The sequence below is a fragment of the Thermobia domestica genome, chromosome 2 (genome assembly GCF_964235325.1).
Source record: "Thermobia domestica chromosome 2, izTheDome1.hap1.1, whole genome shotgun sequence".
Classification (NCBI taxonomy): domain Eukaryota; kingdom Metazoa; phylum Arthropoda; class Insecta; order Zygentoma; family Lepismatidae; genus Thermobia; species Thermobia domestica.
Genome location: NC_137455.1, coordinates 195063826 through 195080677, shown reverse-complemented (window position 1 = coordinate 195080677; position 16852 = coordinate 195063826). Strand labels below are relative to the sequence as shown.

Genomic DNA, 16852 nt, shown 5'->3' with positions numbered 1-16852 from the left:
ATCCTGCTTCTGATTCAAGTGCTAAAAAGTCATACGTTTTTACAAAAAAAAAAAAAAAAAGTATGATCTGTTTATATTTTTTTCTGCAAGTGGTGCCCTTGTACTCTAGGGTGTCAGGTTAGATTAGGATTCCTCTTTGGTTTGATACTGTTCACAGTGTTTCATAGTAGTGTTGGCAAATCTTTAGTTTAGGCAAGGCAGTGACAGGAACTGATTGCATTAAGTACAAGGGCAATATTGTAGTAAATTAAAGAACCCTTATTACTGCCTTTTTAAGGTCGTACATAGTCTATGAATAATCCCTAGCAACAGAAAGGAACCAATGAGACCTGTGATTAATACTAACAGTGACGGGATATCACTGCCTTGCCCAAAGTAAAGAGTTACCGTAGTGTTAAATTAATCTGTGTTAATTGAGTTTCAGATTCGGTTTGGGAATCGTCATTCGTATATGTCCCGTTTCCTTTGCTCCACTGTTGCCACATTTCACAAGGCATTACACGAGCAGACGGTTCTACCAAATTTTCACACATTTATTGCATTTTAAGGTTTCTTTTTGCAGAACATGCACTAAATGAGGAGCTAGTGCATGAACCACAAACCAACTTGTGCTAGGTAGCCACTAAAATAGCACGAATGCTATCTAACCGAGTAAAGGCGGAGCGCAGCAGGGGAGCCCGAATGGAGCGAGCAGGTGCGTTCGTAGGGAGCAGGCGCATCAGCGACGGGGTCATACTCATAAATAGAGGTGTAAGGGCTCGGAAAAAATTGCTGTTCTGGAAAAAAGCTGTTTTTTCTGCTTCGCATTTTTGCTTGAGAAATTTTGGGCTTTTTTAAAAATTTGCTTTAAATTGATGCAGCAAACTTTGTTTTGCTTCTCTACAATACAAAAATTCATTTAACTAGTGGCTGATGCACATAATAAGATGAAAACTAAAATAAACCGTGAATTTAGAAGTGATTTTTCAAAAAATTAATTCTAAACATATTTACATTATGAATTGCAAAGGATTAACAAACGAATGTAATAAGTTTTTAACCTCTTGCATGCAAAAGTAAGTACTTTTTTGAAAAATGATACACAAATAACTAGTAAAAATGCATGTATTATTTTTACTTCAAAATATCACACTCTCTTTTTGAAACAAAATAAAGTGAAACCTGAGAGAAATACATTTATATGATACTCTTAAAGGCTGCACATCAAGAGCTTCGTTTCGGGTGGTTCTGTACATTCTTAAATATTTTCAGTGTAGTTTTAACTTTGATATACATTGTATGAACATTTCGAACAAATTTCATTCATTGATCACATACGTAACAGTCTGTTACCACCCATCGGGTGCTTCGGACCTGCAAAATCGGCAAAGTTCCGAATTCTGTAATGCACTGACTGTTCCTTAAGCTTGTTTAGAATCGGGAAAGTACAGAATTTTCTGTTCATGGATCATATGCATAATAGACTGTGCATCTGAGCTAGTGGTTTCCTAGGCTCTAGAATATGTAACCACCATCACGGTTTATCTAGTCGTGAAAGTTTCTGAATTTTTAAACAAGAGGAATTCAACATATCATAACATTTTTTTTTTATACAACAAAAGAAAAACTATGGAATACATTTAGGAAGAATGGAAAGAATCAAGGACTATTCCAAGTCACAAGAAAGGCGACAAAACTGATTGTAATACTTGTTGAGGCGTTTCTCATCTGTCAACATCCTATAAACTTCTCCCAAACATTCTATGAACAAGATTGATCCCATACGGCGATGAAATTACTGGAGGTTATCAGTGTGGATTTAGGCGAAATCGATCAACTATCGACGAGATATTTATCATTTGACAAATACTCGAAAAGAAATGGGAATATATTACCCAGTACATCAACTATTCATAGATTTTAGAAAGACTTACGACTCGGTTAAAAGGGAAATTTTGTTCAATATTCTTACAAAATTTGGATTAATTAGATTAATTAAAATGTGCTTAAATTAATCGCAGAGTAAAGCCCGAGTAGAAAAATTCTTGTTCACGCGCTTCTACATTGAGAATGTCCTGAAACAAGGAGATACGTTATTAGTAATAACGTATCTCCTTGTTTCAGGACATTAGCTTTGTTCCATAAGGAAAATCAAAGATAGCAACCAGGGCCTAGAAAACAATGGTGTTCACCAGGTTATGGCGTATGCTGATGATATAAATTTAATAGGGGATGATAGAACAATCGAAAGAAATGCAGAGGTCTTACTAAACGCTTGCAGGGACATGGGTTTAGAAGTAAATGCAGAGAAAACTAAATACATGGAAGTGCTCGGGACCGTAATACGGCAAATTATGAATGCGTTAAATATTAAATAATACTTTTGATAAAGTGGATACTTTCAATTATTTAGAATTAATATAACAGACAAAAATCATATTCACGAAGAAATTAAATGTCGACTAAAAGCAGGGAATTCGACTGTTACTATTCGGTTCAAAATGTCTTGTCGTCGCGTATTCTGTCGAGGAATTTGAAGCTTAAAATACATAAAACGATAATCATGCCTGTTGTTCTGTATGGTTGCGGAACATGGTCTCTTACTCTGAGGGAACAACATAAAGTGAAAGTATTTGAGAACAAGATCCTGAGGCGAATATTCGGACCCAAGAGGAACGGGAATGGGGAATGGCGGAAACTTCATAACGAGGAACTACATAATTTATATGATTCACCCAACATTGTCAGGGTCCTCAAGTCTAGGAGGCTTATGTGCGCGGGTCATGCAGCTAGAATGGAAGAAAGTAGGAACGCTTTCAAAGTTCGAACTAGAAGTTCAATCGGAAAACTTCCATTAGGAATACCTAGGCGCAAATGGGAGGACAATATTAAGATGAATCTCGCAGTAATAGGAATACAGAGTAGAAATTCGATCGAATTGAGTAAGGACAGAACTCCATGGAGAGCTTTTGTGAACGCGGCATTAAACCTTCGGATTCCATAGGCCATAGAGAGAGAATACATTTAAGTAAAGCACAACTGCGCAGCAAACATGATTCAATGGTTAGCTTTTGCGCTTCTATCGGGAAGTCCGGGATTCAACCCCACATTTGCCAGTTTTGACAAAAGTTCATCTTAATTCCATCTGTGAATGTGGGGATGGTATATGTACTGTGAGTCCTGGCCGACTTCCTTTCTTATCGTTGTTATTACTAATTACCAGCAGCATCGGAGTTGCGAAGGGGGTTAACATGGGGATGTGTTCCGGGTTGAAGCCTGTACCCCGAAATTACGGAATTTCTAAAACAAGCGAAATATTAGTTATGCCTTTACTCATAAACTTCAAGCTCCCCTAAAATAAAAATTAGAATTTAAAAAATAAATACTAAACATTAATAAGAAAAAAAAAACTCTCCCAAAGTACTTTTCTAAATCCGCCACTGATTATCAGTATAAAATGGCCTTCAGGGTTGTATCCGGAAGATTATTGTTAGATGTACATACAAAACTAAATATTAGTTCTGTCTGTACTAGTGTAAATAGAAAAAAAACGTTCTTATTTTTTCAAAAATGTGCGTTTTTTTTTAGAAAAAAACATTGCCTCTTTTTTTTTTATATAGTCGTTTGTACTGCATCTTACGTCTATTTAAGTATGAAATATTTTTATGTACGTGTAATCACCTTAAATGCAACATAAATTAAACGGTAGATACTGATGCGCTACAAATATTTTCAATTTATATGTATAGCATACCTACTAACAATTCGGTTTTCAGCAGTTTTCATCAGTATCAACCAGGGTGAATTGATTTAAATCAAATTCCGAAATAAATTAATATGAAGTGAAAATAAGTAAAATCCAGCCTCTGTTGTGTTATTTCAATTATGGAAGATAATCATAATACAATAAGATGCAAATGTATGTACAGCACAGTATGAAAACGAGTGTTTCATGCAGAGGATGATTAGGAAAAATCCCGTTTTGAACGGGTAAGGGAGGAATTCTGCTTTCTTATCTTCGTAACATAAGAACTCTTTAACTATTCCAACGAGAAAATCACCATGGACATTTAAGACAAAAATTCTTTTGTGTACGCGTCTGTTTGTTTGTTCCCAGATAATAGGGGCGTACTTATAAAAGGGTCCGATTCCCTCTCCGAAACTTAAATGTTTTTTTTAGATTTTATAACTTTAGGCGTTGCGTATTTCATATGTATTTCGTGCCGCAAGCTAGTTTCATTTTTTTTTTTATGTTCCTGCCAAATATGAGTAACTTTTATAAAATATATATATATATATATATATATATATATATATATTATGCTGATAAACGTCGTCGTACTTTTTCCTTAGTGCTTAAAAACATTGTTTGGGATTAGAGATGCAAAATAGCCGGTTTTTGAATTGATTTTTTTTTCACATAAAAAGCCGGCTTTTTAGGGAAAAACCGGAATTTTTTTTTTTATTTTCATGATTTTTCTATCTAAATAGCTTTTTTATACTCTATAGTTAAACAAAATTTCATGACCTAAATGCCATATTTCCCTCTAGAATTCACCATCATGATGCATGGAGCACATGTTTTATGAATTAAACATTAAGTACGTAGTATTTGAGAGCAATTTTAGAAGCTATATAACTTTATTTTAACTTCTGAGTTATCGACATTTTTTTCTTCTTTAGATCATTTCATTTTAGTTATTCGTGTTTCATTTCTTAGAGCTTAGTACTCTAGTTTCTAGCACATAGTTAAACTTATGTTTTTCAATATATCCGTCAGAGCATTCTTCCACATTTCTGTTATTCTGAAGCTGTGTAATAATGTAGCAATAATCTTCCGGATGCAACCTTGAATACCATTTTATACAAATAATCAGTACGGATTTAGAAAAGTGTTTTGGGAGGGTTTTTTCTTATTAATGGTTAGTTTTTTCTAAAAATGCCTGATTTTCATTTGAGGGGAGCTTGAAGTTTATGAGTAAAGACATAACTAAAATTTCGTTTGTTGTAGAAATTCCGTAATTTCGGAGAACAGGCTTCAATCCGAAAGAAACCCCCACCCTAACCTCTTTCGCAAATCCGTCATTGCTGGTAATTAGTAATAGCAACAATTTAAAACATAAGAAATGAAATCAGCCAGGAATCACACTACACGCACTATCTCTACATTCACAGATGGAATTAAGAACTTTTGTCGGAACGGTCAAATGCGGGACTGAATCCCGGATTTCCCAATAGAAGCGGAAAAGCTAACAACACACTCACATTTGTTGTGCTTGACTTATATGTATTTCGTAGGTTTTATATATATATTAAGGGAAAGTTCCGTAATGACATGTTGAATTCTTGTTAAAAGTTCAGAAACCTTTAGGACTGCGTAAACCATGATGTTGGTTATATATTCCAGAGCCTTGGAAACCAAACGCTCAGATGAACAGTATTACGCATATGATCCATGAACAGAAAATTCAGTACTTTCCTGACTCTAAACAAGCTTAAGGAACAGTCAGTGCATTACAGAATTTGGGACTTTACCGATTTTGCAGGTCCGAAGCACCTGATAGGTGGTAACAGATTATTACGTATGTAATAAATGAATAGAAAATACAGTTTCAACATTTCTGTTCCATTTCAAAGAAGTTTCTGTAGGAGTAGCAAAGGCGGAAGCAAGAAGTGCATTAACAAATTAGGTGATTTTTGAGCGCCCATACAAAGATTGCATTTTTTTTTTTCAGTCTTTTAAAGTAATACGTTGAATTGTAATAAAATAATGATTATTTTTCATTGTTACTCTAGTGCGAATGTTTATGAAAATCTCGGAAGTCAGACATAATAAACTTATAGGCTATAACAGATTGACGAGGGAATGATATTTATTTATTTATTTAACAATCACTAGATGCAACTCAGGGGCTATTTATTTTATACTGGATACCTAAAATGGAAAGGATTTGTGAAGGTATCGGCCAGGGCCTGTTTTAGTAAGTACCATCCCGGCATTTGCCTGGTAGGACTGAGGAAAACACTGGAAAACCCCAGTCAGGATGGTCGGCAGCGGGAATCGAATCCATGACCTCCCGAATGCGAGGTCAACGTTGTACCACTTGAGCCACTTGATGTACGTAATGAACAAAGAGAAGAACATGTTATTTTTAAGAAGGCTACGACGTCGAAACTTAAATTGTTTTGTGCGTTTGTTCAGTAAATATATTATTATCACCCCGATGTGTTATTTCTTTGAACTCACACACATAGTACAATAAATTCTGTATGTCATGTAACAGTTTTTCCTTGTTTTTGTATTTTCAATTCACAATAAAAAATATTGCTTATAATGCATGTGAAAGTTAACTGCAACTTATTATATAGATGGATTAATTTTTTGTGATTCATAATAAAAATGTGTTAATAATTAAAATTGTTTGAAATAGGTTTTCGAAATTCATGTTTATTTTCGAGGTTTTGTACTATTATGTGCATCCACTACTACTTAAATGAGATTTTGTATTGTAGAGAAGCGAAACAAAACCTGCTTTAGCAATTTAAAGCAGAATTTGGTAAAAAGCCCAACAATTTCCAAGCAAAAAAAGCGAAGCAGAAAAAACAGTTTCCTCCACCAAAAAACTTTTTTTTTTTTTTTTCGAATGCTTGCATCTCTATTTGGGATTGAAATAAGTTAACGACTGCCAATCAATTCAAAATTCAAGCCCAATACTTTCATTTAAATGGCATAATTAACATTTAATATTAATTGCTAATGTTTTATCTTCAGTTCGTGACTTGTATTACGGGAGAAGAAAGATTTGATTTAAATCAAAAAATCGATTTAAATAAAAAAAATCAACAAAAATGATTTTTTTAAAAAAATCATGATTTTTTTCACCTTGGTATCAACTAAGAAATAAAAGTAGAAATGAAATTTTGTTCTTTCGTGAAAGCAGGCCTTTAATAAGTACGAAAATAATGTCACGAACAGTGTAAAATTCAAATAACTTGTTTCGAGATAAAAACTAATACTACTATCCATTTCATAAAGATAGGCCCTTGACTTCGTGGTGCTGCCGTGACGTTCAGTCAAAACTTATATTGCATTGTCGTACCTCGTTGGAATTGCTGAAATGTTGTCTTTTCAATACTTAAGACATAAAAATTTTCTCTGTACTATGTAGTGAGAAAAAAATAAAAATTAATGAAAAAGTGCGTATTTTTTCGTACTTTTTTGGTAGATCAATGTTTAGAGGACTATATCTCAGAAAAGAGATCACGTGAAATAATTTCCTGTGCACAATATGTAGATGCATCCATTAACTGTAAGTTGTGAAAAGTTCAATTTTCATCACTTGATACTATTTGTGTAATTAAAACAAATGTACGACGCTCTGATCTCCTTTACCATGGTAGTTAGAGAAACGTACAAAACACTGTTCGAAAATTTGGAAGTCTAGTGTTCCAAATATTTGAAACTATTAACATAAAAAGGTTTAGTTGGTAGAGTATTTATTTAAAAAAAATTTTTTTTTACTTCAACATGTTCTCTGCGTTAAGCGGTGAGCCATCTTGCAGCCCAATCTTTAAATTCCCCGCGCTTATATGAAGAAACAGCTTACAGTTAGTGGAAGTGCGGCAACGTTGTCGTGCAGTATTGTCGCGTTCAGGAAGTTTGTAGCGCGAAGCTTACTTCATAAGAATGTAATAGGAAAAAGTATTTATTATAACCTTTCACAACATCATAAAAATAATAATAATGCATTACACATCTCAATTTAATCGAAATAAAACGTTGAAGTAAAACATCCGAAAACTCATCTATTTACTTCATTCACTTTCGTAATGGGTTTGTTGACTCATCGCTGCTCCTGTTATCTTCCTGTATACTTATTAACAATGGCTCCATTTCTACCTTAAGATCCTGTATTAGTATACACACTTTCCAGCTTACGAACATGTTAAAGGTTAAAAAGAAATGTATCCTTGGCAATCACGTGTTCACCTAAGTTCTGAGATCAATTCCCCTGCCGAATGTACAACAACACAGAATGGGTCCTTTGTTTTCTTTCAACGAAAAAAAAAAAAAAAACAAAGCAATGAGTAGGTGACGAGGGCTGTATTTGGGTCTAATCACGTTGCACTGATTACGTCTTCAACACTTCCCGTCGGTTCGTAGGCGTCAAAAACTTAGACATGCACTCACACCATATGGGTTCATTGCAATGAGATGGACGAATAGGCATTTATATTTTCCTTAGTATGTGTCGTGGCTTTTGATTATATATATATATATATATATATATGGATATTCCTTTACGAGCGGTGGTATTACAAAAAGAAGAGACAAAATTTTTAGGGATAATGAAATCGCAGAACTGATGAATGACTCCGACTCAGACGGTTATGAGTTAGTAATGAATAGTAATGACATTGATTATTCTGTGCTCAGTGGCGTATTCGGGAGTGAACAAGATAGTAACTCTGTTTCAAGTGAACCTGAGGCTGCGCCGGGAAAGAGAGAAAAAAGTGTCGTTCCTATTCAAAGACAGATTCTGATGTAGCTTGGAGCGATAAAATTCAAGCAAATGCATACCCCTGTTTAGTGGTATCCCGGAAATTGATCAAAATGCTGGGCTATCTACAGAGTATTCCGCATATAAAGTGTTTCAGCTGTTTTTACCGATGAAGTTTTATAGTAAAAAAAAAGTTGAATTGATTTTGAGTTGAACGTCTTGTTCAGCAGTGAGGCTATATGAGACGTCGACCTACTGATTAACGTGGAATCCAAACTACATGAGCTTCTCCCAGGAATAGTAGTAAAAGTTATGAATCAATACGCAAAACAGCAGATTGAGAAAAAGAAAAAAATACTAAAACAAAAATCTTTGTTTTCTAAATGAAAGCGTGTTACTTTAATTAAAAACAAGGAAATTTTTACACTAATTATTCACATAAGCCTTGTACGGAAGCCAGCTTTACGCGGTTTTACAAATCAACTACGCAAGAGCTATTAGTATGTCTGTCAAGTGGTGGAACAGATTTTCTGTGAAGTGTAAACTCAATATTACATATCAACTAAGGTTGTATCATATAATAAAGTTTATGCTTGTATTTGTTTCTGTGCAAGTGTATTTTGTACTGCGTGCAGTAAGTGAAAAACTGATAAAAAGCAACAAATTTTCGAAGACCATCACATGCAAATCCAAACAAAATAAGAGTTCGCTTTTCTAATTTTGAACATTTGGCACATTTTCTGTATATCCTGTTAATTTCTAAGAAATTGGTTTAAAATCTGTGGAGATAAAATTTTAAAAATATCTCTAAAAAGTGCCGGACAGTGTGCGTGACAAGTTTAAATACCCGTCCGTCTGAGAGTGTATATGCGCCAGGAAAATGTGGCAACGTAGCACTCCGTATAAACTGCGATAGCGAAGGGCGCAAAGCTGAGAAAATCATAATGTCATATTTGTGATTATTTATCTTTTAAAACAAGTCAAAACAGTTTGGTTGAAAAAGCTACTTTAAGATCTTTCTAAAAGTTTTTTAAGATTGTTAATACACCGCAGCAATTCAGAGATAATGATGTCTCACTTTTTACTGAATAACAAGAAAATTACTACGTGTTGAGTGATGACATTTTCAGAACTTACAGGTAACATATGCATCTACATATGGTGCACAGGAAATTATTTCATGTTATCTCCTTTCCGAGATATAGTCCTATAAACATTGATTTACCAAAAAAGTACGAAAAAATACGCACTTTTTCATTAATTTCTATTTTTTTCTCACTACACAGTACAAAGAAAATTTGTATGTCTTAAGTATTGAAAAGACAACAATTCCAACGAGGTACGACAATGTAATATAAGTTTTGACTGGACGTCACGGCAGCACCGCCAAGTCAGGGGCCTATCTTTATGAAATGGATAGTAATTTGCCTACTAGTATTTTTCTAAATATCATATATAAATAATTTGTCAACTAGATGTATATATAATATGCAGAGCCGGCTCTACCATATGTGCAACACGTGCATTTGCATGGAAAGGCAAGTTAGGAGGATCCGGCAAAATCTGTCATAGGTATATTATTTAAATTAAATATTTCTTGTTGGAAATAGCCTTCATGATAATGGTAGTTACATTTACTAAGCTGACCTTCTATTTGAATTCTACATTCATAAATTATGTTTAGGTCGCATTAGTTTAAGGTCACATGGACAATACTAAAGCAAATGGTCAAATAAATCCGAGCACAAATTGCTTGATTGTCGTCAAATGTAAGAATTCAATTCTGGAATAGTAGCGAATATCTGTTCCATTTGGTTAGTTACCGGTATCACAGTTTTGATATGACAAGTAGTCTTTTTTTGTCAAACAAGTTCCTTATCATTGAAGATAGAAATAAGTTTTTTTTTTTTTTTTTTTTTTTTTTAATGTTAACAGATGTAGAAGAAAAATCAAGAAATACATATAAGAGCTAGTTGCACTCGAATTGCAAACTGATATATTGAGATTGAAGCTCGATATTGAATTCTACAAAAAGGATTGCCATCTTTCCTCTGCAGGTGTGTTTGCTTTATCTTTCACTAACATAATAGGTTAATATTTAAAGGGGGAAAAAAAAAACAGACACGAGATTGTATTTTTAGGAAGTATTTAAGCTTTTCTGAGTGCAACTGCACTTACCCTCCCCTTCGTTGTTCATGCTGGAGTAGCATACTTAAAATCATTACTTTTATGATTTGTTCTTTCTGGGGAAAGTGGGAGGCGGCAAATTATGCCACTGCACGGTGCGACAAATTGCCTAGGTCCGGCCCTGATGATATGTATATACAAGACAAGACGTTATTTTTAAATATGGTGGCAACATGTAAACAATATATCCAGTTTTCTTACTTCTACTATCAATTATCTTTAATTTGGTACAAAAACGAAGTTTCTAGCTTGTTTCTGTGAGAAGATATTTCAGTTCAAATATAATTTGGTACTTGCGCGCGGGCGCCATTTTGAATATTGAATTTCACAATGAAGGCCCCGGTTCCGGAAGTGTTACCTTCGATTTTTTTCATTAATTGATCACCCTCTAACAGGTTCTGAAGAGATCTGCTGTCATCCCTGACTTTTCTACAGCTCTTATGGACAGAGTCTAGACTAATCAGGATCTCTTTAATCTAGTATCTAACCCATCATGAATAGATTCGAGAATAGTGAGGTGGAGTACTCTTCACTGATGAGTCTCATTCAGCCTGGGGAGTGATTGTAGACGTCTGTACACTTGGCAGCGACCAGGGACACGTTATGACTTCCATTGTTGTGGGACGAAATCATTACGGCGGTGTTGGGGTTATGATGTGGGGTGGAATTATGTTACAGGCACGGCTACCCGTACAAGTGTTCCCGCAGGGTACTGTGGGGGCTACCATCTATCGGGATGTTATCCTGTAACAATATGTGCGACTCGTCCGTGGTGCGTATAGCCGTAGGTTTTGTCTATAGACGACAATCCCCATTCACAGGACACAGGTGGTGGATGAGTATCTAGAGCACGAGATATCACACACCTCCCTGATCTTAATCCGATTGAACGTGTCTGAGATGCTCTTGGACGTCGGAGTGCACCATCCCGGACTCCGGATAAACGTCCGATATGTGGTTCTGCTTTCCCATTGTGTCCTTTAACTTCTGGACACGAATGTGTATTTAGAATTGGGCACTGAGTGCTTGTGACAATTTATGGTACGGCTAGGTAGATTTAGTAATTTATATTCTAAGAGATACCTAAATAAATACCCATTACAAGTTAGAAATATTCAGACTATTTTATTTGCATCAAGATTATGACACGTTTGTCCAGACTTGTATGTCAGTTCTTATACATATAGGGACAGTTTTACGCTCTTGTGCAACACGGTAGTTACGAAGGACAAAACCTACTACGTATATTGACGTGGGTTCCGAACCGCAACCCAGGTTTGAATCCAGAAAGTTGACGGGTGCATAAACCATCATGCAAGAGCAACCCTCAGAATATAGGCCGTCTCTCATCACACTATCTTACCTTCAAGAAAGTTGAATTGACCACGCTTTCTGCCACGTGGAGGCAGATTTACCCTTTGATGCATATCACACGCAGTCAGCGTAATTCCATATGATGTCCGTCATTTGATGGTTCATACAATAGTAATTTACAAGGAATTATCCTGTTTTTCTTTACCCTCTCGTTAATTTTTTTCTCTCTCTCTCTTTCTTCTTTTTCGTCATCAGTCATGTGCAGTTATGCTCACCTTCGTGAGCCTACATGGCATAATCATGGTGGGATGTTCAAAAATTTCGTTTGCCTCTCAGTGTAGATCTCTGCGGCTTGAGTCCCATGTTGGATACAGAGTTGAGTACTGTTACCGGTATAAAACATAACCAAATGAGTGTTAATGATTAAAAATGATGAAACGTTGTTTATTGTAACTTATAACTAATAACTTACTAAATTAGTAGGCAAAATTTAAGCAAGAGTAAGTAGAACCTTAATTTTTGTTGTTTTCATGAAATAATATTCTTGAACATGATATAAAAAGTTATATAGAAAGCCTGCATATGTTTTGATGTCTCAGATTTATGTTCTTCCTTTTTTCAATAGTTTTACAGAATATTTAGAAATTTATACTCTTGCAATTAAACTTATTGAGTACCTTTCTCTAAATATTGATATTTGTGTTACAGGGCTACACATCATTTTGGAATGATTGTATTTCAAGTGGTCTCCGAGGATGCATCCTTATTGAGCTTGCTCTTCGTGGTCGCATTGAGCTGGAGAAGGCTGGTATGAGAAGAAAGAGTCTACTGAACAGGAAGCTTTTTATAAGAAACGATACTCCAACTGGGGATGTCTTGTTGGATGAAGCTTTGAAACACATGAAAGAAACTGATCCTCCAGAGACCGTTCAAAGCTGGATAGAGTACTTGAGTGGTAAGTTACATGCAGTTGATTCCAGATTTTCTTGAGTGATAGAGAGAAAGATATCTAGGATTAACTCAAAATTACAGTTAAACCAAAGGCAAGAAACAAAAACGAGAAAGATAAATAACCACCATATGAGTGATTCCATTTCAAATCGTCCAGGGTGGTCCACACGACTGTCTCAGATTTAGCTCTTTCTTTCTTTTTTTTTCTTTTCTTTTCTTTTTTTCTTTTTTTTTTTATTTAAGAACCATATTTTTTCTTTTTGCTGAGAAAAATTTCTCCTTCGATATACAGCCTTCCAAAATGACGGCCCTCCTCTCGGATTGCTCGAAAGCTGAAAAACATATCAAATTAAAAGTCCTATTGTAGAGAAACGAATGTACGTAGTAACATAATCACAATAGTAGGAAGAATATAAAGTAGTGTGTTTCAGTGAAGGGGCAAAATTCGTCTGTCGGTCCAATAGGAATCGCACAATTCACTTGCAATGTAGACAACTTTGGTGAAAATTTTGCTAACTTCAAACATTTTTATTTCTGTCCTCACGAGCCATATCAACCATCTGTTTCTAGCATCGAAAGCTACTCGATAAGGTCTCGTGAAAATGTAAAAGACTTAACGTTTCTGATTGTTACATCCTACGTTAGAGTATAATGAAAGCCATTTTCAAAAAAAAAAAAAAAAAAAAAAAAAAAAAAAAGATTTAAAAATCGGAATTTTTTCCAACTATTGGAGAAGATATCCCTTAACCGTTCATGCGGCTGCAGTCCCTAACGTTCGCAATTAATTACTGAAATTTCGATTTTTGTACTTGGAATGTAAATATTTCCTATGCAAATTTAGGTCCTGTATACAAGGTAATTTGAAAAACAATATGAAAATTTTGAGAGTTGAATCCTGACATCGAATCAAGTAGAAAAGTTCCTATGAGTCGAGTTCCGCTTCGTTTTCGAGTTACAGGGTTTCAAGCTCGGGACCCAAAATCGGCTCGCGACAATAGAAAATAAATCAAACTATGCGTCAAGGTTATGATAAAATTCACAAAGTTGATTTGTATCAATATGATGATTTTTACGTGTATAAAGGCGATGCAATTCGATTGGCAATGTTTTCAACTTGGTAGAACTTGTATTTGTTTCCAAATGACACTACGTGTTTTTGTATTTGGTATTTGGTATTCATTAATGATTGTAAACCTACATATATTATGCTGTTTGTCAATCTCAGAAATTGATTATTATTTATTTATTTATTTATTTATTTTGTGACAGCATGTTCGTAAGATAGTATAAAGTTATACAGTTATACACCACAATAATAACGAAACAATAGTTAAAAATAACGATCTAGATATCTATGTTACTCTCAGTGGTGTCATTCCATATCAAGTGGTCCAATTTCAGGAATCGGCCCCACGTCACCCTCTCAGATTTGGATGAAACTTGGAACACGGGTTGGTACTTGGCCCAAACAGACATGTGCAAAATGTCAGCTCTGTTGCTGCTACAGTTTCCAAGAAACAGTGCTCTTATATGTTGACCCGAAACACCAGAACGGAAACAGGAGCGTCACAGAGGCATTTTGAGGAAGTCATTGCTCAGTTGCTATTTGTTTGTTGATGCTGAAAATAACTAGTCTGGGACATTTTTGTGCAAGGATACCAAAAATGAAAGCAGTTTTGACCCAGATGGTTTACTTTTCTCAGAAAGTGAGATTGAGAATAACAAAAAATCACCTGTAAAACCAAGTACTACTGCACGGATGAGCCGATATCTCTTGAACTGTGGGGATATTTGATACTAATTCTTTTTCCCATTATTAGCCTCTAACATGTTAGTGTGTGCGCCAAGTGGGAAGTTTCTAAGTTGTATAATCTGTAAGTGGGACCTGATGAAAGTTGGTCACAAACAGAAAAATGACAAAACTTACCTATGTTCAATCGGATAGTTGACCCATCATTCCAGTTCGTCACCCTGCTTTTGTTGGTGCCATTGGAAAGAACATGTCAAGAACCGTGGAGACCAAAATATCATTTTAGAGACTGGATGGCTTCTTGGTCAAATGTGAACTTAAAGTCACTCGTTGTCAGGGCCTTCCAGAGCTTGGCTGGAACGTTTGAATTTAAAAAAATGCATACTCCCAGAAAACATATAATCACGATTTGTAGCTTTATTTGCGTTGATTCATGGTGGCTGTGCCACTACCAGTTCTGCAGCAACCATCACAGACGGGTATCCCCATCGCCGAAGGGCCACACCCGATGGCCCTGCAGGTCCAGCCACGGGCCCTCCCGTCCACCATTCTCCTCCACACCTCATGCTATACCACTATTGGGTTTCTCGCTGGTTCCAAAGCCATGTTATTTTTTCTTACTGGTTCCCAAGCCTAAGCGAAGTTCTGCTTCGTACATAGCTGCAAACAGTTTCTCCACATATTGGATAACAATGTCAGAGTAACTGATTTTTTTAAGCGTCGTTGCAGTTGGTACAGGAACAATGCACAGAATGTGAATGTCTGGAATCCAGCACTTGCCAACTGTAGATGGCCAATGGAATATCCTGCAAGGTCCATTCGGGTGCATGAAATTGATCAAAGCATCTTCTTCCAGACACACTTTGCTAACGTTTCCGATCCACCATTTTGCATCATGTATGCAAGCAACATACTGTTCTGGTTGCATATTTGCAGCTTTCACAAAAACCTTCTCTGACACAGACAATTTCGCCCATAAATGGGTATTCACAATTATAATTACATGGACGCATGGAGGATATTCAAAATTAACAAAAAATTACCAATAAATCCTTCTTAAAAAATTTAAAGATTTTGACGTTTCGGAACGCTCAACTGGTTCCTTCCCCAGTGGCAAGGTAAAAAGGATTAAAACGGAAAGGAGATAAAAGGAGTAAAACTACGAATACATACCACTATATAAAAGTAACGTACAAAAAAGATCCTGAGATGAACAGAGCAGAGTGAAAAAAAGAATGAACTGAATAAAAAACAACGCGTTGTCTATGTTAGGCCACTATTGCCAGATCCAAAGTATGCATCAAAGGTAGATACCCAAGTTCGATCAACGTTGCCACTATCAAGGTTCAATGCAGGTTTGTATTTATGAATAAAGAACGAACTCTTTGATTTCACGTTGTTTTTGTGATTTTGCTGAACCTATTACCTTAACCTGTTTTATATTATGTGAATGTTGTTTTAGATGAAGCGCTAAACCCGACATGCCTTCTTCTTGTGACTTTTTTGATTGTCTAACATGTTCCTTTACACGCGTGTTAATATTACGTTTAGTTTGGCTGATGTATGAGTCATCACATTCGCAATGGACGCGGTAAATACCTGCTTTATTTAATGGATCGACAAAATAGCTTTTAAATCCAGTGAGATGTTTTTGTAAACTTTTGGGGGGAATACTTGAACCAGATATGTTTTGCTTTGCAAGAATACGTTGAATTTTTGTTGAAAGTTGTGGAAAATAAGGACTTCCAATCCAAGTTTTTGCTTCTTTGGAAGTTACCGTTTTGGGGACTTGCAGCGATCTACGTGTTTGATTAAACCATTTTTGTAAAATACACAGCTTATAACCGTTTTCTTGTCCTATTTTATGTAAAAACTTCATTTCTTCATTGAGATCTTTTTGACGGTCACAAATTAATAATGCTCTACGAAAGAAGTTCTTCCAAATATTGGCCTTATACATTGGTGGATGAGCTGACCGTTGATGTATGTAAGTAGTGCCTGCATTGGGTTTTCGGTATACTTTTGTAATAAATTTATAATGTGATCGGGTAATCAATAGGTCTAGAAATGGAAGGCCGTTATCAGATCCACGTTCAAGGGTGAACTTTAGCCTAGGATGCTGATTGTGGAATTGTTCAAATATTTGTGTAAGTGTATTTTCGTCACGAAC

At 35.5% G+C, this 16852-nt stretch overlaps 1 protein-coding gene across 1 annotated transcript in view; it reads left to right on the top strand.

Moving 5' to 3' along the window:
• The window catches only part of sau (Golgi phosphoprotein 3 homolog sauron), a 65448-nt gene that overhangs the window by 667 nt on the left and 47929 nt on the right, over window positions 1–16852 (top strand). The window contains exon 2 of the mRNA XM_081748389.1: window positions 12690–12936. Coding sequence (XP_081604515.1) covers window positions 12690–12936 — 247 coding nt within the window. The remainder of the gene's footprint in view (window positions 1–12689; window positions 12937–16852) is intronic.